Raw genomic sequence first — 25,195 nt, 5'->3', positions numbered from 1 at the left:
TTTTCTCTTGGACTTCTACAGGGACAACTAGCAAGATCTTCATGTACTACCTGGAAAGTGACATAATATGGAGGGAAATATATCAGGCTATGAGTCAAGAGACCCAGCATCTAGTCTCAGCTCTGTCATCAACTGATATATATTTATTCATTGAACAATGTCCAAGTACTCACTGTACATAAACTACATAACTAACCATATTCTTAGGCAGTTTATGTCTCCTCTATGGACCTCAGTTCCTCATTTACAAAGTTAGAGGTTAAGACTAGGTGATTTCCAAAGGTTTCTTGTAGTCTAAAACCCCAAGATTTTGTATAAGCTGCATGCATTTTTAAATACATAAAAATATACAGTTCACAGATTAACTAGTTAAAAATGCCAGCAACTATGTTTTGGATTGATTTAAGGACTCACCCCGAATGAGAAAAACCTCTTCAGTTACAATCAAAGGTATCCTGACATTCTACACAGAAATCTGCAAATCTATGACCTTAGCCTCATCAAAGCTGTGTTCTAACTCCTTGCATTAATTTAGCTTGCTTATCCGAAAAGATGTCCTTCAAATGCAGCAGAAAAAGGATATCAAAGGAAAGGGATAACTGGCAAGAAAAAGCAAAACAATGTATTCTATAGCCTTTTCAAGAGAAAAACACAAGACAGAGAAGAATCCAGGGTATATAAAATTTAAAGCATCTTCAAGAATTATTTAACTATCAGAATATTTTCTGAAATATCAACCCTTTCCTGCCCATCAACAGACACTCAAAAATATTTGTATTTCTACTTTTGAGTATATTCTTTTATTGTATATAAGTATGGAGATTACCACGTCAGAATTGATAAAACACATGCAAAGTGCTAACTCCATGAACATAATATATTTTAGCTAGCCCACTGGAATTACACCTGGGTAACTACAGGACTATTTTTCTAATGAGAACTATTCTCTTAATCCAAGATCCCAATCCCATGCACATTTCACAACTTAAAAATAGGTTCCTTGTTAAAAGGAGATGTGAAACTTTAAATTCATACTAAGTAAATGTCAATAAAAAAGCAGTAATGAAATCTGAAGATTAAAATGTTTAATGACAGGTGCAAAATCTATAAGTAGCACTAGTCATAAGGGGAATGTAAATCAAAGTCACAATGAGATACCACTTCATACCCAAAATGATGGCAATAATAAAAAAGACAGATAATAACAAGTGCAGATAAAGATGTAGAGAAATTGAGACCCTCATATACTGTCGTCCCCCCTTATTCATGGTTTTGCTTTCCATGGTTTCAGTTACCCATGGTCAACTGAGGTCCGAAAATATTAAATGGAAAATTCCAGAAATAAACAATTCCTAAGTTTTGAATTGTGCACCATTCTGAGTAGCGTGATCTGTCCCACCCAGAAAGTGTCATCCCTTTGTCCAGCGTATCCCACCCTCTGTTATCAGATTGACTGTCAAGGTATTGCAGTGCTTGTATTCAAGTCACCCTTATTTTACTTAATAATGGCCCCAAAGGGCAAGAATAGTGATGCGAGCAATTCGGATATGCCAAAGAAAAGCCATAAAGCGCTTCCTTTAAGTGAAATGGTGAAAGTTCTTGACTTAATAAGGAAAGAAAAAAATCATATGCTGAGGTTTGCTAATATCTACATTAAGAATCTTCTATCCGTGAAATTAGGAAGAAGGAAAAAGAGATTCGTACTAGTTTTGCTGTCACACCTCAGAAACTGCAAAAGTTACGGTCACAGTGCATGGTAAGTGCTTAGTGAAAATGGAAAAGGCACTAAATTTGTACAATAAAAAATTTTGAGAGAGACAGACAGCACTCACATACTTTTCATTACAGTATATCGTTTAATTCTTCTATTTTATTATTAGTTGTTAATCTCTTACTGCACCTAATTTATAAATTAAACTTTATCATAGGTATGTATGCATAGGAAAAATACAGAATGTGGTATGTAGTTTCAGGCATCCACTGGGGATCTTGGAACGTATCTCCCGCGGATAAGGGGGAACTACTGTACTGCTTGTGGGAATGTAAAATGGTGCAGCCACTTTGGAAAACAGTCTGGCAGTTCCTCAAAAAATTAAACATAGTGATATCATGATGCAGCAATTTCATACTTAAGTATCTACCTAATAGAAATGAAAACATATACCCACACAAAAACACATACATAAATGTTCACAGCAGCATTATTCATAATAGCCAAAAAGTGGAAACAACAGAAATGTCCATCAACTGATGAATGGATAAATAAAATGTGTATGTCCATACAATGGATTATTATTTGGTAATAAAAAGGAATGACATTTGATACATGCTACAACATGGATGAACCTTATAAACATTATGCTAAGTGAAAGAAGTCAGTCACAGAAGATCACACATTGCATGATTCTATTTATATGAAATATGCAAAAAAGGCAAATTCATTGGACAGAAAGTAGACTGGTGGTGCCTAGGACTGAAGAGTAAGGGGAAAATGGGGAGTCACTGCCAATAACTATGGAGTTTCTTTTTGGGGTGATGAAAATGTTCTAAAATTTATTGTGGTAATGGTTACATTACTCACTATACTAAACATTATTGAATTATATACTTTAAATAGGTGAATTATACAGTATAGGAATTATATCTCACTAAAGCTGTTATATTTAAAATATATGTCAATAGGAAAGGATAACTAGACTGTGAACACAGAACATTTTCTTACATGAAGCTCTGGTGCCAACTGAATATACATCCGGATCCACACAATTTAAAAGATACAGATTCCTATGTAATTCAACTCTTTTATGTTAAGAGGTTAGTTAATAATGGGGTATGGTATAGTTGTAAGAGCTCTGAACTAAGATTTAAGGACTAGGACAGACGCAGAATGTATTACTGATAGTATTAGATGTCTAATAAAATACTGCACTGTCCAAAACAGTAGCCACTAGCCACATGTGATTATTTAAATTTCTTTTTTTTTTGGCCATGCCATGCGGCATACAGTATCTTAGTTCCCTGACAGGGATCGAACCTGTGCCCCCTGCATTGGGAGCTCAAAGTCTTAACCACTGGACCTCCAGGGAAGTCCCTATTTAAATTTAAATTAATTGAAATTAAAAGTTCACTTTCTCAGTCTCACTAGCCAGCCATCTTCAAGTACTCAATAACCACATGTGGATAGTGGCTACCATACTGGATTTCACAGATATGGAATATTTCTATCATCACAGAAAGTCCTATTAGATGGTGCTAGATACAGTGTAACTTCTGAACCAATGAATTAGAGCAGCGATCCCCAACCTCTTTGGCACCAGGGACTGGTTTCATGGAAGACAATTTTTCCACAGACCAGGATGGGGGGAATGGTTCAGGCAGTAATGAGACCAATGGGGAGCGGCAGATGAAGCTTCCCTTGCTTGCCCGCCACTCACCTCCTGCTGTGCGCCCTGGGGGTTGGGGACCCCTGAATTAGAGTGTACCTTTTTTTTTTTTCATTAATTAATTAATTAATTTACTTGGCTGTGCCGTGTCTTAGTTGCAGCACACGGGATCTTAGTTGCGGCATGCATGAAGGATCTAGTTCCCTGACCAGGGATCGAACCCGGGCCCCTTGCATTGGGAGCACAGAGTCTTAACCGCTGGACCACCAGGGAAGTCCCTAGAGCGTACTTTAGAGTTCTGAACCTCTGTCTTTACGTGATGATGTTAAAATGTACACCACCTCAGGGGATCTAACTGTTTTCCAAGATTAAAACTGACTGTCCAGGGCTCCACTGGTGGCGCAGTGGTTAAGAATCCGCCTGCCAACGCAGGGGACACGGGTTCGAGTCCTGGTCCGGGAAGACCCCACATGCCGCGGAGCAACTAAGCCCGTGTGCCACAACTACTGAGCCCGCGTGGCACGACTACTGAAGCCCATGTGCCTAGAGCCCGTGCTCCGCAACAAGAGAAGCCACGGCAACAAGTAGCCCGTGCACCGCAGCAAAGAGTAGCCTCCGCTCGGCACAACTAGAGAAAGCCTGCGTGCAGCAAAGAAGACCCAACGCAGCCAAAAATAAATAAACTAAAAAAACTGTCCAGAACAAAATAAATACCACAAACTCCTTTAAATGTTCCCATTAGATAACTTACATTATAATTTATACCAAATATTCCAAAAAAAAATTTTTTTCTGGAATTCCAAATGTTCTTCTGCAATACCACTATCCAAATGAAAGAAATATATTCCATCAGAACAAGAATAAGCATAGCACTTCGGATTCTATTAACTACCCAGAGTCCATAGGCTTTGACTGAAGTCATTTGAATGTTTTTTGATCTCAGTGCTCTGAAAGGTAAAACACTGATTTATTTAGAAAAGCCTTAAAGAAAATACAATGTAGCATCATAAAACAGTTAACACTAGAACCAAAAATTGGATTAGCTACATATCTCTTAGTCCAACAATGGCGCTAACCAAACCAAACAACTTACAGTTGCGATCTCTGGTATGTATCTGAAGAAATTAAAAGATGTACTTTGGGGCTTCCCTGGTGGCGCAGTGGTTGAGAGTCTGCCTGCCGGTGCAGGGGACACGGGTTCGGGCCCTGGTCTGGGAGGATCCCACATGCCGCGGAGCAACTGGGCCCGTGAGCCACAACTGCTGAGCCTGCGCGTCTGGAGCCTGTGCTCCGCAACAAGAGAGGCTGCGACAGTGAGAGGCCCACGCACTGCGATGTAGAGTGGCCCCCGCTCATCGCAACTAGAGAAAGCCCTCGCACAGAAATGAAGACCCAACACAGCCAAAAATAAATAAAATAAATAAATAAATTTATAAAAAATAAATAAATAAATAAATAAAATAAAAGATGTACTTTGGTAAAAAGGGACACAAAAACTGTCCTAAACTATAAATCTATAAATAGTTCATGGGTTCTGATGGAGTCCTGATGGAGTCCTCTTCCAACGTAATAAAACCTGAATATGGAGTTTTGGTGCTGGTATATTTTAAACAACAGGGCTTTGAAGAAGAAGCTGCACATAACTTGAATTTGTAGCTCCTGATCAGATAGATGTTGAATGTGTGCTAGACAGCTTTCACTTGGTGGGTGAGGATGGGAAGAAAAATAATCCTTATTAAAATGTAGATTATCCCAAATAAAGGGTTAAAACAGGCATTTTTATATGAAGGTTTAGATTCATGAGGGAAAAAAACATTACTACAACACAAGGTTTTTCAACCTTCGTGCTACTGACATTTGGGGCTGAATAATTCTTTGTTATGAGGGGTTGTCCTGTGAATTGTAGAGGGTTAAGCAGCACCCCTGACCTCTACCCATTAGATGCCAGTAGCAACTCACTCCCAGCCCCCTAACTGTGACAACCAAAAATGTCTCCAGACAATCCAAATGTCCTCTGGGGGCAAAACTGCCTCTAGTTGAGAATCACTGCTCTAACATTTACCTTTACTAGTTAATCTTCTTTCTTGTTTTATTAAAAAAAAAAAAAAAAAAAAAAAAGCTGCCATGTATTTCATGGGACATACCTACACTAAAACAATTATTCATTTTTCACCTGAAATTTACTTGGGCATCCTATATTTTTATTTGCTATATCCGGCAACCCTATGTGTGACAGAAATAAAAGATTTGGAATGTTACAGTCCCATGCTAGATATGTCCCTGCCCCCTTCCACTGCGCTCATCAAAACAAGCTAATGGATCTAAAACAGAAGATGTAGCAGAGATTCTTTGATAGCCCATTCTCTTCAAACCCCAGGGACATCATTAGGCCTTGCTGATCACAAACTGTGCTGTGGTTCTATGAAGCACTTACCATTGGGGTCTTTCCTGAATAGAGTATTCATGACTGTAGCATGGAGTTTCACACTATTCCACTCTTTCACTATTAGTCCAGATGCCTGAAAACGTTCCAGTACTCGATCAACCAATTCCTGCAGCCTGGAGAAATTGAAGAAAGAAGTACAGAAATCTTAGTAAATTCCTGAACCCTGATTACTAATTCACATTTATGAAGCATCTACTCTCAGCCAATCACCGTACAAGGCCCTCAAAACAAGAGGAAGTAAATAAGGCTGCAGTCCCCACCATCATGAAGCACACAGCTTTGCGTGGACAAGACACCTGGAAACAACTGCACATCATGGTGAGTGTAAGGCAGTGACTATACTTGGAGGGGCCAGGTTTTCACAGGAGGTTTAAGCATGGCCTTGAAGGAAGATGGAAGTTTATGATCTTGGAAATCTTGCACAAGAAGCCAGGCTCAGCAGAGAGCTGTCTAAAAGAAAGTGCTTTATTGGTTCATCCAGTCACAGAACCAAAAGCTACTGTGGTTGATGTGTTTCTGCCAGGATCAAATGAGGTCTGGCATGACTCTAAGACATTTGCTCATTGGGAAGGAGCATGCACTGTGAAAATCCCAGCAGCCCTGGCCACTACATCAGTGTTCAATGAGGTATAAGTGTAGTACCAATGAAGACAACTATAGCAAAATCCACGGGCCACATAACTGATGCCTCCAAATGGACTCCAGCTGGCTCTAAGCACTAAGGGTTCTGCAGTGGGTGAGTACTATCTAGATGATGGCTGTTCATTCCAATACCTCCACCAGAAACAATTCTTGCACAGGAAGTTTTCACTCTGTTCAGGTGTTTTGATCAACAGCTTAAAGAATGCTCTTTAACATTTCTTGTAAGGCTGGTCTAGTGGCAATGAACTCCTTCAGTTTTTGTTTGTCTGAAAAACTCTTTATCTCCCCTTCAATTCTGAAGAACTTTGCCAGTTGTGCCACTGAGAGAGGGTCATTATCCCATCGAGGATGTGGTGGAGCAGATCTTGGCCCTAGGCCTCAGAAAGCAGCCATCTTCCGTGACCACTCACTCATCTGATGGTGAAGTTCAGCCTGTGGCTTTTACATAGTGTGACCAAATGTCCAACCTGAGCCTGAAGTTCTCACTGAACATGGGTGCTGATGTGGAGGTCTGCATCAAATGACAGAGCAGTGCACCTGGTGAGCGCAGGGAGCAGCCTGTTCCTTTCAACCTTGCCCTTGGCTTTTTCTGAGATTTGTGCTGCATGCTAATTGACTTCCCCAGCTCAAAATCTTTCATTCCTCGCCAGTGTACTAATGAACAACAGATTTCACATTTTTTAGATTTTACATTTTAGATGTACATACTAGTAATACTCTTTGTGCCACATACCACTTCTTTTCCCAGATGCAAGTGGCCCTGAGATATCTGTAGAGTTGGTGAATCTTCCACTGCTTCTTGGGCCACGGCTTGTGGTAAAACACTGTAGCCCAGTGAGCAGCTTCTCCTTGAGCAGGGCTGGATGGGTCTGTTTTATGTGAGATGTGCGCCAAGCCCACCTTGCATGGCCCATTTGTGGGAGTTTTCCTGAGGCCACAGGGCAGTCTCTCTGGTTGCAGCAGCTGAGTTGCTCAATGCCTGTCTCTACACGGATAGAGCAGCCTCTGGTACCCCTACCGCCCAGTTATCTTTCACCCATTTAGACATGGGCAAAACAACCCTTTTCCGCTTGCACTCATATGCTGCAGCAAGAGGGAGTTATCTTCCCCTAGAGATTGAGTGAGAAGCACAAAGGATTCTTTTCCCTTTCATGTTTTTCAGGCTCCAAAGTTCCAAATTAATCTTGTTATATAATTCTAACTTCTCTATCTTAATTGTTTTTATTTTGTCTACTAACCAAAGAATATTTAAACATGAGTAAGCTATAATTCTTTTATTTTTTTATTTTTTGGCCACATGGCATGCGGGATCTTCGTTCCCTGACCAGGGATCGATCCCGTGCCCCCTGTAGTGGAAGCATGGAGTCTTAACCACTGGACCGCCAGGGAAGTACCAAGTAAGCTATAATTAATAATAATAAAATAAATACCCATACCCTCACCATTGACCTCCAGAAATAGAACACAGGGCTGGGACTATAATGGTCAGACCATGGGAAGCCACGGAAATCTTTTAAAAGGGAATGATGTGGTCAGCTACCCATTTGTGAAGCTGACTCTGTGGCACAGTGGAAAATGCTTTAGAAGGGGAAGAGACGAGCGGTACCGAGGTCACCTAGGTGGTACTAACAGTACTAATAGTAGAAATAATAACAAACACGATGTGTCACGCACTATTCTAAGCACCTTATATCTGTTAAATCATTTAATCCTCACGATAAATTATTATCCCTACCTTACCAATGAGGAAACTGAGGCACAGAGAAGTTATAAAACTTGACTAAAGTCACACAACTAATAAGTGATAGATCCAAAATGAGAACCCATGCAGTCTGGCTTCAGAGGACAAACTTTAAGGACCATGCTACAAAGTAGAAAGGGATGAAGATCTAAACTATGACAGGGGCAGTGAGAACCGAGACAAGGGAATGGATTCAAAAGAGCTTGTGAGAGAGAAGTTGGGGCCCTCAGATACGACAGTGTTATAGCAGAGGAAGCAGCTGAGAGCTACTCCCACGAGTTCACCTTAAATGAGCAGGTGGGTCACTGACCAAGGTGGGGAGTGGTGGAGAGGGTTAATAGTGTGTATACTTTTTCATGTGTGGCACCGGATTTCAAATGGGACATGTCTAGGAGAGAGATGGAAATAACAAGCCTGAAGCTCAAGAGAAAAATCTGGGCAAAAGACACAGATCTGGGAGTTATCAGTGCAAAAAAAGTAGTTAAAAGCATGGGATAGATGCAGTCACAGGGTGAGGGGGAATCAGAGCAAGCAAGAAGAGCGCTAAGGACAGAGCCTTTATGGGACACTCCTATGTAAGGGGCAGAGAAGGAACCAGTAAGGACAATTGATAAGGATGAGGAACAAGAAAAGGAAAACTTCGGGAAGGCTGAAAAGAGAATTACAAGGGGTGGGAAAAGAGGAATAATCAGTATAGTACAATGCTATAAAAAGTAAAGTACGAAAAGGAGCAAAAAATGCTTACTTATTTCTTACAATGAGAACATTATTAGAGACCTTTGCCAGAGCAGTTTCGCTGGCACACTGGCGACGGAAGCCTTATTGCAGAGGACCAAGGGAGAGGCCAGACAGACGGGGAGGGGATACATGCACATAAACTCAAGAAACTTCCAAGGAAGGGAAGAAACTAATTGCCTCGGTAATTAGATACAGAATTGAGGGCAGGTTGTTTGTGTTTATTTTCAATGAGGAGAAACAGTTGAAAATGCTTACTGACAACAAGAAACTATCCAACAGAGAAGGAAGATGAAACCTTAGGAAACAGAGGGGATCAACAGAACAAGATCTCAAAGGAGACAGGAAGGGCTGGTGTGGGAATGGGAATCATACAAAGGATGAGCAGAACACGTCCCTGCTCTTGAGCAGCTTACATTCTGGTGGAAGGAGACAGATAGTAAACAAATATACATATACGACATCAGGTGGTGCTAAGCACCATGAAGAAAACAAAATGGAAGAGAGGGAGGAGAAAGGGATTGAGGGTAAGTGTACTATTTTAGACATGGTGATCAGGTAAGGCTTCCCTGATAAAGTGACACTTGAGCAGAGACCTAAGGGAACAGCATTCCAGAGAAAGGGAACAGCAAATATAGTCATATGAGGCAGCATACTTGTGGCATGGCGGAGGAACGGTAAGAAGCCAGTGTATGGAACGAAACTGTGGGGAGAGGTGATGAGGTGGGAGAGGAGGGAGGACCAGGTCACAGGGGCTTACATAAGGCTCTTAGGCCCCTGTAATAACTTTGTCTTCTACTGAGTGAGGTGGCGAGCTTCTGGAGGGTTTTCAGCAGAACAATGACATGATCCAACTGACATTTTAAAAGGAAACCTCTGGCTGCTATGTGGAGGACACACAGTGGTGGAGGCAAGAATGGAAGCAGGAAGGCAGGTGAGAGGCTGTCGCAACACCCCATCTGGTGGGCATGGCAGCAGTGGGGGTGGTGAGGAGGGCGGTGGCTTTTCTAATATACTGCAGTCAGGAGTTGAAGGTGATTCTAAAAGAATTTTTGTCCTGAACAACTGAAAGAGTGAATATCAAAGAATACACCGCACTCCAGGTTCATGAGAAATTCTGTGGAGAGGGAAGGGCAGCGATGAAGTGGAGGCAGGCTGAAGCCAGATTGTGAAGGCTCCTGTGTGTCAGGCAGGGCTGTAGTCTTATTTGGTAGACCTAGGAAAGCAAGACGGGGTTGTAAGAAGCAAGATATGCAGGGGAAAACTAAAGGCTTGGAAGCCAGTTAAGAGAGATGCTGTGCTTCCCTGCATAGTTATCTTAATTTTTTTCTGATTACAAAAATAATACATGTTTCTTATAGAATAAATGGAAAATGCAGAAAACGACAAAAAGGAAAACAACCTTACCATCCACAGATAAGCACTTAATTTGGGGTTAAATAATTTTTAAGTCTTTTGCTACAGATAGATAAACATCAATTTTAAAAAGACAGACATTTTTCTATAACCTGCTTATTTCACTTAATATACCCTGAATATTTTCCCATGATATAAAATATTTTTCTCAAGTATTTAAACCAGCAATGAGAAGGGCTAACCAATAAGACATTAGTAAGGATGCACAAAGAGGACTGATTCAAGAAAACGACTTTGTTCCTACATTCCTAAGGGGAAAATAAAATACATTCACAATGCACGTTAACTCTGATTTTGCAGTTTAACTTACTTAATTGTGCATGTGGATCTCCAAGCCAAGACCTACATTAGTGGGTCTAAAGTTTCTGATTAACTAACACCATCTCATAAAGTTTAAAATATTTTAAAATATTACAACATAACTTAGGTCTAAACATAACCAAGCACTGCAAAATGCACCTCAATTTCAAATCACAACAGAATGATGCCTCACTGTTCCCTCTCTCCTATTAAAGAAAAAGAAGTGCGGACTTCCCTGGTGGCGCAGTGGTTAAGAATCCGCCTGCCAATGCAGGGGACACGGGTTCGAGCCCTGGTCCGGGAAGATCCCACATGCTGCGGAGCAACTAAGCCCGTGAGCCACAACTACTGAGCCTGCGCTCTAGAGCCCATGAGCCACAACTACTGAAGCCCGTGAACCTAGAGCCCATGCTCCGCAACAAGAGAAGCCACAGCAATGAGAAGCCCGCACACCACAACAAAGAGTGGCCCCTGCTCGCCACAACTAGAGAAAGCCCGCGCACAGCAACTAAGATCCAACACAGCAATAAATAAATAAATAAATTAATTAATTAATTAAAAATAAAAGTAAGAAAAAGAAGTGGACAGGGAGCTCAGCTGTAGAGAAACAGGGAGCATGTAATACTAGAGGAAGGAAATTAAATTGACTAAATCAAAGAGTCTAGTTTCCATCTTTGTCTTTGTGGCAAATTAAGATGTCTGCCTCAGAACTTTGAAGAGATTAAAGTCCTTTAAAATGTTCTAGTCTAACCTGCTCACTTTACACAAGAGGAAACGAAGCACAGACAGGTTGAGTTGCTCAGTCAGGGCAGAGGGACGGGAATCTAAGTCTCCTGGCAGCCAGCTCTGCTCTGCTATCAATTTATTGTGCACTTCCACGAAGCCAGCTCTTTATGTTATTCACTGCCTTACCCTGGCACCCAAGTTAATACCTAATTGACATATCATCAGTGCTCAATGAATAGCTGTTGCAGGTATGTATGCATGAATTCATAAATGACAAATCTTTGGAGTTCTATTAAGACAACTTAAGGGTGCTTAGAAACAATCACTAAATTTCAGGCTGCTGTCATGGATACTACATTTGACAATATGTCAATATATTTCTAACATTATAGTCTTTCAATTCTTACTTCACTGATCCTTTCCTGGTTGACTATGAATGAGTCACAAAGCTTCTCTATACCTTTGCATCCTCATAAGTGAATTAAAAATAATATAGGGTTGCTATGAGAAAAATAAAAAATTACTCTTAAGCAGCTTTATCATTTAGATAGTGCTTTGTGTTTGAAAACAGAAGCCAATTATTAATGCCTTGAATCTGAGCTCTTAGTTTAAAGGCCTGTAAGTGCTACAAAGCTCAAGCATTCCAGAGCCATCTTTATGGATATGGAGTTGTACTGCAGAATGATCACTGACTCCCTAGAAAGTGCAAATTCCAGGCTTTTGTTTGGGCTTTTTTTCCCCCAATTTAATTCAGCTCTATCCAATTAACATTTCTTGAGTTCTTACTGTATACAGGCACCATGGTAGTCACAAAAAGAATTAAAAACTAAGCAAACATAGCTCTTGTCATTAAGGAGCTTACAATCTATTAAAATAACTATAAAGAGGACTTTGGTAATGACACAAGCAATACAAGGTGCTTTGGAAGACGTCACAGCTGGGTTGAGACTAAAATAGGTTACCAGGAGGATGGGCTTAGGACAGGAAGCTAACTGTACTCAATTCATCTTTGTAAATCAGCTGAAAAAATAAATGACTTAAGTAAACAAACATTCACTGAACATCGACTATGAGTCATGAATTATAAAAGCCACTGGATATATAATGCTGAATAAGACACTCCCTGCCCCCAAGAATCTTAAAGTCTACTTGAGAAAAAAGAAGGAAAGATAGCAAGAAGGAATGACAGCATTTGGACAAAAAGAGATGAGGAGTAACATGAAAGAAATTTTAGTCACAAGAAACAACATTAACAAAGACACAAAGGATCATCAACAAGCAGTGAAACTGGCTAGGGCTTGGGGCAAGTCCAAGATAAGTGGAAGATCAAGTTGAAATATTAAGTTGGTTTCATCCTGGAAGATACTGACTGCTAGACTGAGGAATATGAACTAATTCAAAGGATGATGTGAAATGATGGGAGATTTTTAAGCAAGGGTTAGTCCTACTGTATATAAGCTATGGCTTAGAAAGGCTGATGTAGTAGTAGATCATAGGATCTATAGACACTGACATAAAAGTAATGTCTAGGTTATGTTTTATGAAAAGAACAAACTATAGAACAATATGAATAATGTGATCCAGTTTGTGTAAAACAGTACGCATGGACAGCGACTCTCCACAGTGTCTGCTCTGCTTACAACCTATTGGGGAGGAACACAGCGGGAGTCAGAGCAGGGGAAAGGGAGCCATTTAAGTTTCACTTTACCCATCTGGAAGGCTTTAATTTTATGAGAGAAAACAATATAAAAAGAAGCAGCTCAGCTATGAAAGGAAGATGGCAAACTGGAAGATGCTACAGGGATGCTGAGCTGCACAGTTTCAGAATCTAACTACATCTCTCTCATCTTCCTTTCACCCAACTTCTCAAAAGAGTGGTCTGTCTCCAATTATTCTTAATCTCCTTTTTTTGCCCCACTATGAGCATAGGCTTTACAGTCAAACACAGCTAGGTCAAACCATAATTCTACCACTAACATGCCCATACTGATTACTACTGACCTTGGTATGACAAAGTATACCAAGTGTATCTGAACAACTGTAACACTTGCCTGCTTTACGAACATTGTTTTTATTTTTAAAAAATCTTACAGATAAGCTAAAAGAAAAAAATTACTTATTATCCAAAAACAACCACTGATAAGATGCTTATATATTCAGACTAACTGGTTTATTTCTCTCTTGCTCTCTCTTCCCACTTTTGAGGGGAATAAAGTAAATGTATATTTACAAATTGTTCTGTAATCTGTTTTTATCACATAATACTCTATAGTGAATAAGACAAACCCCCTGCCTCCAAGAATCTTCGAGTCTATTTGAGAAAAAGAAGGATAACAAGAAGGAAAGACAGCATCTGGACACAAAAAGTTTTTATTTCACTTTTGTTCTTTAAAGATTTTTTTTTTTCTGGGTAAACAATTCCAGCTTGACAGTTATTTTCTCTAGAAAACAGTTCGCTGTCTTTTGGCTTCTGTTGTTGATATTGAGAAGTCCACTGTCCGGATAACTGTCAATCCTTTGTAGGTGACTTCTTTTGAATTCTTTGTCTTTAGTGTTCTGCACTTCCATCCTGATTTATCTTGATATGGATTTCTCTTTATTTATTCTGCTTGTATTTATTCTTTTTTCTCTTGTCTTTGCTACTGCCTCAATCCAAGCCCCTCTAATCTCTTCACATGGACATCTCATGTGACCCTACCTCTCCTTCATTATGTCTCATCCATACGTGGAATTTGCTAGGCTTTTTCCTGCCACATGGCTTTTGCTCTGCATTTTCTTTTGCCTAGAATTTCCTACCACCCCTTTGCCTGAAAAATCCCACTCCTCCAGACCTCAATTCAGTTATCAATTCCTCAAAGAGGCTTTCCTTACCCTGCCCTCCCACAGTCTAAACTGCCATATTTTCTGTCTTTAAAAGAGCACCATTTTCCCCCTGCTTCACCTTTATCACACTTTGCAATGATATATATACGTGTTGTTAACATCTGTTTTCTCCATTAGTCTGTAAATTACATGGGGGCAATTACTGTGTCTGGCTTTACTGACCATTCTTGCTTTTTTTTCCTTTGGCCATGCGGAGAGGCAGGTGGGATCTTAGTTCCCCAACCAGGGATCGAACCTGAGCCCCCTGCAGTAGAAGCGCAGAGTCTTAACCACTGGACCACCAGGGAAGTCCCTTTACTGACCATTCTATATTCACAGCTAGCACAGTGTCTGGCACACAGTGGGCATTTAATAAAGTTTTGTTGAATAAACAAATGACCAATGAAAATCAACATTCCTTTTACATGGCATATAACACTGCCTCTAGATCTGTACTTAGTATTTATTCCCTTTTCCTAACATGCTACTCCCTCAGCCTGCAAACTCCTTATTCAGTAAAGAAACCTCCTTTCTGAAGCCCTCCTTTACAAAATTTGCCCACACATGGGCAGAGTTTGCTGCTCATTTATGTACCACTAGAATCTCAATCACAGCCCTCAACCTAGTGTATTCTAGTTACCAACATCTGCCTCCTCCATAAGAAAGAAGCCCTAGGGTCTACTGCATCTCACATCCTGGGCATTTGAAAAGTGCCTGAGGGAAAAGGGGACTGGAAATGCCCTGCAGGGTGGAATAATTGATGGTGTCAGGTCTTCGAGGAGATAAGAAGGAATGGGGTCCCAGAATAAGTAAAGGGATTAGCCTCATCAGAGAAAACGTATGCAATTCTTCAGAAAGAGAGTGAAATTGAGTGGGGTGGGTGTGATGAAAACAGGTAGACTGTGAGGGAAAAAGGAAGGAAGCTGACTTGGCCTCATGTTCGCAGTATAATGTGAGGAAGCTATTCTTCTAAAGGGGCAAGGATGGAGGCCTGTGACAGTAAGAAACAGAACAGAATAGCCACTCTGTTCAATGCTTAAGTCTTAGCAACAGCTGACTACTAAGTAATTTGAATGCAAATTCCCTACACAGTCAGGTTTTACAAAATCCAAGGATCTATCAATAAGTGTAGCTACACTGTCCCAGCTCTGTTTCCAGAGGAAAAATTTGATCTAAGTGGTTCCATTCTTTTAAAGGTCAGGCACTTCACGGTCAAGCATTTTAAGGGAATCTTTCATCTAAAATATATGAAATCATACAAAGAAAGTTGACTGTGTTTTTATTATAACATGGCCTCTCCTCCATGCCTCTGCATTGAGCAGTGTCTCTTCACATAAAGAAACACAAATGACTGAATGTGCCTTAAAAATAAGGCCATGTCTTACTCATTTCTGTATCAACTTACATGGTCTTTCAAAATACCTTGCACAAAGGAGGCGTTCAAATAGTTTTAATATTGAATTAAATAAGAAGTGTACAAGTCCCTTAGACACTGCGATTTGGGGAGGGGACTTTACAAAACTTGTTTTTTTGTTTGTCTGTTTTTTAGGCTGCACCAAATGGCTTGCAGGATCTTAGTTCCTCGACCAGGGATTGAACATGGGCCCATGGCAGTGAAAGCGTGGAGTCCTAACCACTGGACCACCAGGGAATTCCCAGTAATGATATTAAGACACTTTTTTTCTCCAGTTTTATTGAGATATAATTGACATACATCACACACACAAAAACTGATTCTATACCATTTTTTTTCCTCCCTTACACTCTAAATTCACTTCCACTGGAATTGAGATAGAAGATAACTGAGATCATCAATTCAAATTGAGATAAGAGAAACCTTCCAAGAGATCCTCTAGGAAAGCAAATCAATTTGGGGGCCTGCCTAGAGACACAGATTTTCCCTAGAGGGTTTTTTGTTCAGTGTGAGTTCTGTTCTACCCTGCCCTAAAGAAAAGACCACATAAAAACAAACTTCCAGTTCAAGTTGGGCTCCTCTGCTCACCAAAGGCCTTGCACAGACTAATAAATGGTACTAATATTGCAAAGGGCTCTGGATGCCTAGGCTAGCCTGAGAAATAGCCTGCGTTGCAGACTGAGAATTCCAAGTAGGGATCGAGGTGTGGTAATAACAAAAATTAAAAATAGCAAACATTTTTAATGTATGTTCTGATGATGTTAGTATGTGCCAAGCACTGATCTAAGCATTTTATGTATATTAATTTAATCCTAATAATCCTATGAAGTTTGTATAGTTATCATCCCTAGTTTTGCCCTGGTATTCACTAGATCTGCATTATGTCACTTTTGAAACTACCATCCTAATATGCCATCCTTCCTGCCTCCTATTATCCTGGAAAACATGAAGGAAGCACTGGGTTCCATAAAAACTAGATCGCTACTATCAATATCTACCATCCAGGTAATTCAATAATTATCAAACTAAAAGTCTGATACTTTTTCCTACAACAAATTCCTCTTGCAAGATATTAACTTACTATTTCAGAAAAAGAAAGAATTTACACACTCCTTACAATAATAAGACCTCAAAGAAAAGGAATCAAAACTACCTGAACTCCCAGGGATTCTTCTAGGCACCTCTCAATTAAAACAAAGAAGTATTCCAGAAGCATACCTGTTGGAGCCATCTTTCATACGGACTTTGGCGTAAAGAACATCCACCATGCCAGGATCATCATTCATGTATTCTATCCCTGCCATCTCTACTTCCAGGGGTTTGCCCCCAGAAATGTCACTGCAAAGGAAAAAACATTAGATTTTTTATAACTGTTTAAGAGGGCTATTATATTTTGAAACATGGTTAATATACATAGTCAAATATTACAAAAATGAAGTTGTTGCGGTTTTTTTTAACTAACATGATTTAACCGTCCTTCTAATTTCAAAATTGATACATGTTTAATGAACACAAACTAGAACCACAAGTATTTCCAAAGTCACACTATATCTATCCCAATACCAGTTTATTAGCATGTCTAAGAAATGTCTCAGAAAAGGCCAAGTGATGACAGTTCTGATTGATGAAGACATTTACTACGTTGCCCATCTCTCCGGTTTTACCTTATTATTTCCACAAATTGCAGACAGTATTTCACTCATATAACAGTGAAGGTGTAAACTGGTATCACATCTTTAAGAGCAATATGGCAATATTTATAAAAAGCCTTCAAGAATAGAAAAACTTTGCCCAAGCAATTCAATTTCTAGGAGCCAAACCCAAGGAAATAATTATAAATTCAGGTACATATCCAACCACAGCCAATAAAGGAAAGTTCTTTCAGAAGAATTCCAACTGATAAATGTAGAGGTAATGATGGAATTAGAATATCACCATTTTGCAACTCCTGATGAAATATTTAATCAACTCCATTATTCGTGCAAAAGATGGGGATAAAAAATTTAATATATATACATATTTATATGCTTGTACATACATAAAATCTCTGACAGGATATAATACAAAGAAACTGCTAAAATCTGTTGCCTTTAGAGAGGAGATCAGGGTGCTTGGTGGGATAACAGTAGGAAGGAAACCCTTCACTGCATATCCTTTGTACTTTAAAATTTTTGAACCATGTAAATGTATTATTCGTTAAAAAGTTAAAATAAAAAATATATGCAAAAGAAGCCAAACACATAAAGTGTATATACTGCACATATATGCAAAAGAAGCCAAACGCAAAAGTATATATACTGAATGATTCTATTTATATGACATTAGAGAACAAGCACATTTAATCTGTGGTAACAGAAATCAGAACAGCAGTTACTTTTGGGAGAAGTGAATTTACTGGAAAAGGGCATGAAGGAACTTCCTAGGGTGATGGCAATGTTCTACATTTTGATTTGGGTGAAGTTACATGGGTGTACACATTTATCAAAATTCATCAACTACACTTAACATCTGTGCATTTTACTGTAAGTAAATTACACCTCAAAGAAAAAAATACATATATGCAAACAAAAAAGCGTGGGAGTACATGCCCCAAAGTGTTAATAGTAATTATCTTCAGGTAATATTAAAAGTTATATCTTGTTTATCTGCAATTTTTTTCTTTTGGACGCACTGCTCGCCTTGCGGGATCTTAGTTCCCCAACAAGGGACCGAAACCGTGCCCTTGGCGGTGAAAGCGTGGAGTCCTAATGATTGGACAGCCAGGAAATTCCTGTTTATCTGCAAATTTTGGCTTTTCTAAAGCTCACATGTATTTCTTTTATGTTAAGTAAGACCCACCATCCTGCTTTCTTCCCAGGCCCCTTAAACAGACTTATGCTTCAACTAGTAAAGGCCTTGCTGTGCCAACCTGAAACCCAGCTAAAAATCAGCTCACCAAACAGCCTTCTCCAAGCCCCATGAGGCCAGGGACCCTATCCATCTTTTCTACTCCTATATCCCCAGCACCTGGGACAGTGCCTTATATAAAATGGGTACTCCATAAATCTCTGATAAACATTGATTGGATGTACCACTATAAAGGGAGAAGATGTCCTGAACAATTTTGAGAATGTGGACACACGCCTATATTGTCATTGAATAAAATGTGGTACTGGCTCAAAGACAACAGACTGTTAGGATTAATCAAAAAATAATTCCAAATAAGGCAAAACAAAAAAGTTTTCTTGATATTTAATTGAGGCCCAGGGAGATCCTTTTATAGCCTAGGAATCCTAATGGTAAAGATTCCCTTAAAACACCAAGGCCATTATTATTGCACAAGACCAGAATTTTTTAAGAAACTAAATAACTCAACTATTTTAGACAGGTACTTGAATGAGAAAAATTACGACCTCGATCGTAAGTATCCCTATAACCACCTCCAATAAGTGGGATATTCCAAAACACAAATCAAGCTCTGAATTATTATCTGATTGAAGTCTTTAGCTTCAATCAACAATACAAACTTCCCTGGTGGTGCAGTGGTTAAGAATCCGCCTGCCAATGCAGGCGACACGGGTTCGAGCCCTGGTCCGGGAAGATCCCACATGCCGCGGAGCAACTAAGCCCACGTGCCACAACTACTGAGCCCATGTGCCACAACTACTGAAGCCCATGCGCCTAGAGCCTGTGCTCTGCAACAAGAGAGGCCACCGCAATGAGAAGCCCGTGCACTGCAACCAAAAACAGCCCCCGCTTGCCGTAACTAAAGAAAGCCCGCGCACAGCAACGAAGACCCAATGCAGAAATAAATAAATAAATAGATAGATAGCCAGCCAATACAGTGTATCTCCATTTCTAGTTATAGCCAAAGAATTCAATACGAAAGACTGCCATTAAATCCTATCAAAGGGCAGTCAACAAAACTTTTGGGAAAAAAAAAATTAATACTAAATATACATTCCTCTATGATTTTTCAGCTCTAACCTTGCATAGTTAGATCACCAGAAAGCACCATACCACTGGTTTAGTTTCCCACTAAAATGTTTTTACTGGGTTATATTTAATGTTACACCCTCAATTTCCAGGGGTCAATACAAGAAAGAGCAACGTGAACAATGTTTTTGTATCTTCTGCAAAACTCCTGTTGAAGACACGGCTCATCATCATCTGGGTTCTTTATGTTAAGATTTATACAACTTTTTCTTGGGTTGAGAACCAGAAAAGGATTCTCTCCTGAAAAATTATGTTCCTTTTTATCAGATAAGAACTATAATAATTGGTGTTTTCCTTTCTGGAATTTAGTTCAAGTATATATATATATGTGTGTGTGTGTGTGTGTGTGTGTGTGTGTGTGTGTGTATGTTTGTTTTTTTTTGGGCCACACTGCACGGCTTGCAGGATCTTAGTTCCCCCACCAGGGATCAAACCTAGGGCCCCGGCAGTGAAAGCGCCGAGTCCTAACCACTGGACTGTCAGGAATTCCCATAGTTCAAGTATACTGATGCTTGAAAACACCACTAAATGTTAAACTTCTAGTACAATTATTATCTCACCTCGGTTTTTAGACAGAATTTTCTTCCCATTCCATCGTTATGGTTTCTAATCTGTCTGACTTTAACATTTCTTTTGTATATATGTCCTCACTCTAAACTACCTCAAACCACTGGAATTAGATGCAGCACCAAAAACAAAACAATGAAACAGATTCAAAGTCTGCCTTACAAGTAGAAACAAACTCTTCCAACCTATCCCTAGGATTCATCAAGAGGGAGAATTAAAGAGCAGGAGAGAATCCAATGGTTTGCCTGATAAATGCTCTTTGTCTTGGTGACCAAACTATGCCACCTGGGATACCACTGAGCACACACTTCAATGGAGAGACATCTGAGGCCATAATTAGGGACATTTGTCAATGGGTATTTTTCCTCTTCTTCTCTCCTCATTCTTGTTCCTTTTTAACTTCTTATTTGGTTTTACTTCAGGCCTACTGGGAACACTTAGGTATGAGTAGAGTGTTACGGGAGCTAAAGAAGAGCTGCACCTTTGTCAGACTGTATACTCAGACATGGCACTGTTTGTGTTCGACATATCACAGAGAAAAGTCACAAGGGACACATTTAGTGCTTCAGCACGTACTGAACATCGTGAATAATTCATTTGAAATCTACACAGCTACATGAGCCTTTAGCCTAAGAAATGAAATCAAAGTTCTACTTCTGGTCAGGTGACATCCCTTAAACTCAAATACCACCCCCAAATTTAAAACGAATATTCAACCACCCATTTCTTTAAAATATCTGTGTATCACCACAATTTTAATTAAACGCCAATATAGCCACATTTGATACCTCAATTTAAAAAGCCATTAAATTAAGCTACAGCATGTCATATAGTAGACTCTTCATTTCCAATGTTTTCCACCTTTATATTTTAATTTGCAATCTTTACATCATAAAAGGTTCAGGTTAGAAATGCAATTATTTATTGACTTTTTTTTCTAAGCATACCAAGTACAAAGACTGAGATGGAAGATCAAGAATAAGGAAGAAAAAGAGGTTAGGTGATACATTTTACACCAGGGCTTTATTATAAGTATCCTTTTTTTTTTTTTAGGAGACTTTTCTTCCTTTTAGGAAAGCAAGGCACTTCTGGACAATACGAACAACCAATTCTGATTCTCACCCCCCTAGCCAATCAGGTAGATTAATTTTGCACTATATACTTTTAAAACAAGTGTGTATAACAGAGGGAAGGTGAGAGAAGAAGGCTGGAGAGGCCTGCTTTACTTGCTGGTTTCAAACCTTTCCAGCTTTTTGAAAAGAGCAACTTTAAAAAATTTTTGCCTGCATTGCAGATTTTTGGCAGGGTAACGTGTCCTATTTCAAAAGCTTTGCTGAATTTGAAAAACTACAATTACTGTTTTCATCCTGTCATGTCAAAAATTCTTAGGAACTATTAAGGCTGCTCTTCATTCCCTATGCACACCAACTCTGACATGCTTAAAGGGTTCAGATTTGGCATTTAGTCACAAAAGACACCAAGAGACATAAAAGGGAGGAACTCAACTAAATCCTCACATAGCTCAGGATAAGTCTTCAGTGACTAAAATCTTGTGACCTGATTTTCATAAGGTAAAAAACCAAATACTTCTCTAAACAAATATTTTATCCGCCTTTAATTTTTTTGTTAGCAGGATTATCCTAATGGCAGCCAAAAAATGCAGCTGCTTTCAGTTTTGTTTAGCAAAAAGTAATCTGGGAAGTTAAAGTACCAGAAGTGATTTTTAAACAAGGTAAAATTGCTCTGCTTTGTAAGGTAAAGCATAAAATTTTATTTTATGCAAGGAAAACTGTAAATATCTAATTACAAACACCAAATTATTTTGAATTTTAGGTAAGATAGAAAACAGTTGCCCATCACTATGCAAAGAACAAGACAAAGAAGTATTCTTTGCTGTTTGAAATTCAGAAAGAATAGGCAGCTGCAAACACGATCAGCTTATGATTTTGCTCAAGAAAAATATTTTGTCTTCAAAACAATTAATGGAAAAAAGAGAACTGGCCCACAAATAAGTCTTTGTATTACAGTTTCATATACAACATAACTCGAGAAAAAATTTAAATCCTTTTACCTTGTTTTACCCAATGAACCAGGTAACCCACTTCTACAAGGCCATGTCAGAATAGTATAGGACCTGTATTTTACAATTGAATAAAAATAAAACTATTCAAGTGAGTTAATTTTCAAGTTCCTCTTGTTTTGCTTCAATCTGAAGTAAAAGGAGCAAAGGAAGGGGGGCTCAGAAGAGATGATCCTTTGAAACAGAGCTGTTAGGTCAGATGTAGATGCAAATTAAAATCTTACAGTAAAAAGAATAACGACTCTGCCGTCAGAACAGCAATGTTTTCCCTGAGCCAAAACCGACTGCTTGGACAGTTTTTGGTATCCTTACTGACGCAAACAAAATTACCTTTATTAAAAAAAAGAAAATTAAAGACTGCATTTCTGAAATACAATGAAGACTCTCCTAGGGAATCATGTTATAATGTTTGAGTTACTATGGTAAGCACAATAACGGCCTTCCAAAGATGCCCATGTTCTACTCTTTGGAATTTGTAAATATACTACCTTACATGGCAAAGAGGGCTTTGCAGATGTGATTAAGGCTAAAGAGTTTAAGGTGGGGAGATTACTCTGGATTATCTGGGTGGGCTCAATTAAATCACACACATCCTTAAAAGCAGAGAACGTGTCCCTGCTGTGGCCAGAGAGAGAGATGTAACAGATTGAGGGTCAAACAGATGCAACATTGTTAGTTTTGAAGATGGAGGAAGGAGGCTACTAGCCAAGTACTGTGGGTGGCCTCTAAATCAGGACTTTAAAGACAAGGAAATAAGATTCTTCCCTAGAGCCTCCAGAAAGGAACACAACCCTGCCAGTAACTTGATTTTAGCCCAGTGAAACCCCTATCAGATTTCTGCCCCACAGAACTGTAAGATTATAAATTTGTGTTGTTTTAAGCCACCAAGGTTGTAGTAATGTGTTACAGCAGCACAGAAAACTAATACAGTAGCCTACACTCTTCTATAGATAATGAAGAGAACTTCCTTTTTGAGAAAAGAATGGGATGTCCTTGTTAAAGAACAAAATTTGCTAACTGAACTGGTAAAATTTAAGGTAGAGCCTTTCCACACAAATCTGTAAATATATGCTTTAAATCCATTTTAAACCTTTTAGACAATAATCCAATGTTAAGTGTTACAAATGGGTGAGTCAACAAATTTTGTTCCCATGTCACCCAGCTCCCTAGTCCAAAAACAAGTCTGTGATACCAGAAAGAAGCCAGTACAGGGTGACCACCCTTCCCCACTCCTGTGGATTACTCACTCAATGAATTCCTCTTTACACTGCTGTAGCATCTCACATGTCTGCTGGATCTCTTGCTCACTCAAAAGCACCAACATCCCAATAGTTAGGTGAAGCTTTTTAGGATTCTGGAAAATGCTGCTATCAACCCCGTGATCCTATTATCAAAGGGAGAAAACAAGAAACTCAGCCCATACAAAAGTACGTGATAGGAACAGAATTGAGTGCAGAGAAATAAACCCACACATCCATGACCAACTGATTTTCAACCAGGCTGCCAGGACAATTTAATGGGGAAAGAAGAGTCTCTTCAACAAACGATTTTGGGACAACTGAATATCTACATGCAAGAGAATGATTTGAACCCATAACGTATATTATATACAAAACCTATGTCAAAATGGATCAATGATATAAGAGCTAAAACCATAAAATCATAAAACTCTTAGAAGAAAAAGAGAGGAAAATCTCCATGACCTTGGATTTGGCAATGGATTCTTAGATATGACACCAATAGTATGGCAACAAAAGAAAAATCAGATAAATTAGACTTCAAACTTTAAAACTTTTGTGTATCAAAGGACTATCAAGAAAGTGAAAAAGACACTATCACAACACTGTTAATCAACTATACTCCAACATAAAGTAAAAAGTTAAAAAAAAAAATAAAGTGAAAAAGACAACCTACAGAATGGGAGAAATATTTGCAAACCATATATCTGACAAGGGTCATATAGTATCCATAATATATAAAGAGCACTTACAAAGCTCAACAACTAAAAGACAACTCGATTTAAAAAAAGAAAAAGGGATTTCTCTGGTGGCACAGTGGTTAAGAATCCACCTGCCAATGCAGGGGACACGGGTTCGAGCCCTGGTCCGGGAAGATCCCACATGCTGCGGAGCAACTAAGCCCATGCGCCACAACTACTGAGCCTGTGCTCTAAAGCCCGCGAGCCACAACTACTGAAGCCTGCACGCCTAGAGCCCGAGCTCCGAAACAAGAGAAGCTACCGCAATGAGAAACCCACGCACCACAACGAAGAGAAGCCCCCGCTCGCCACAACTAGAGAAAGCTTGCACGCAGCAACATAGACCCATCAACGAAGACCCAACGCAGCCAAAAATAAATAAATTTTTTTTAAAAATGAAAAAGAAAAAGGACTTGAGTAGATATTTCTCCAAAGAAGAAATACAAATGGCCAAAAAGCACATGAAGATGTTCAACTTCTTCAGTCATTAAGAGAAATGCAAATCAAAGCCACAATGAGGTACCATTTCACACCGATCAGGCTGCCTATAATCAAAAAAGTGGAAAACAAGTGCTGGCAAGGATGTGCTTCATGGGTATGGGATTCCCCTTCGGGGTGATGAAAACATCTGGAATGATACAGAGTTGGTAGTTACACAACACTGCTAATGCACAAAAGGCCACTGAATCATTCATTTTAAAATGGTTAATTTTATGTTAGGCGAATTTCACTTCAATAAAGAAATATTTTTTAAAAAAATGAACTGGTAGCCTGACAAAATGTTATGCCCAGGAAAAACAGAATGCTACCTAATTATAGGTTCTAAGAATAGCTTTTGTTCCTCATCAGCTTTATTAGTTCCAGAGCAACTGGGCCTCTTATGGGCTTCCCCAAAGATAATATACTCTTTATAAAAAAGTTTCTATCTTA

General features: G+C 39.2%; 1 protein-coding gene and 1 non-coding gene across 3 annotated transcripts in view; both read right to left on the bottom strand.

Annotated features, from left to right (window-relative positions):
* The window catches only part of ASCC1 (activating signal cointegrator 1 complex subunit 1), a 102,194-nt gene that overhangs the window by 27,356 nt on the left and 49,643 nt on the right, over positions 1-25,195 (bottom strand). For both annotated transcript variants that reach the window (XM_061181084.1, XM_061181095.1), the window contains exons 6-8: positions 23,535-23,671; positions 16,884-17,003; positions 5,818-5,942 (exon numbers count right to left, since the gene is read on the bottom strand). In XM_061181084.1, coding sequence (XP_061037067.1) covers positions 5,818-5,942; positions 16,884-17,003; positions 23,535-23,671 — 382 coding nt within the window. The remainder of the gene's footprint in view (positions 1-5,817; positions 5,943-16,883; positions 17,004-23,534; positions 23,672-25,195) is intronic.
* TRNAR-UCU (transfer RNA arginine (anticodon UCU)) lies at positions 14,487-14,559 on the bottom strand. The gene has a single exon. It is a non-coding gene; the product is annotated as a tRNA-Arg (tRNA).

Source organism: Eubalaena glacialis, chromosome 1 (assembly GCF_028564815.1).
Source record: "Eubalaena glacialis isolate mEubGla1 chromosome 1, mEubGla1.1.hap2.+ XY, whole genome shotgun sequence".
In the NCBI taxonomy this organism is placed as follows: Eukaryota; Metazoa; Chordata; class Mammalia; order Artiodactyla; family Balaenidae; genus Eubalaena; species Eubalaena glacialis.
Note: the sequence above shows the minus strand (reverse complement) of the source record. Positions and strands in the feature narration are given on the sequence as shown.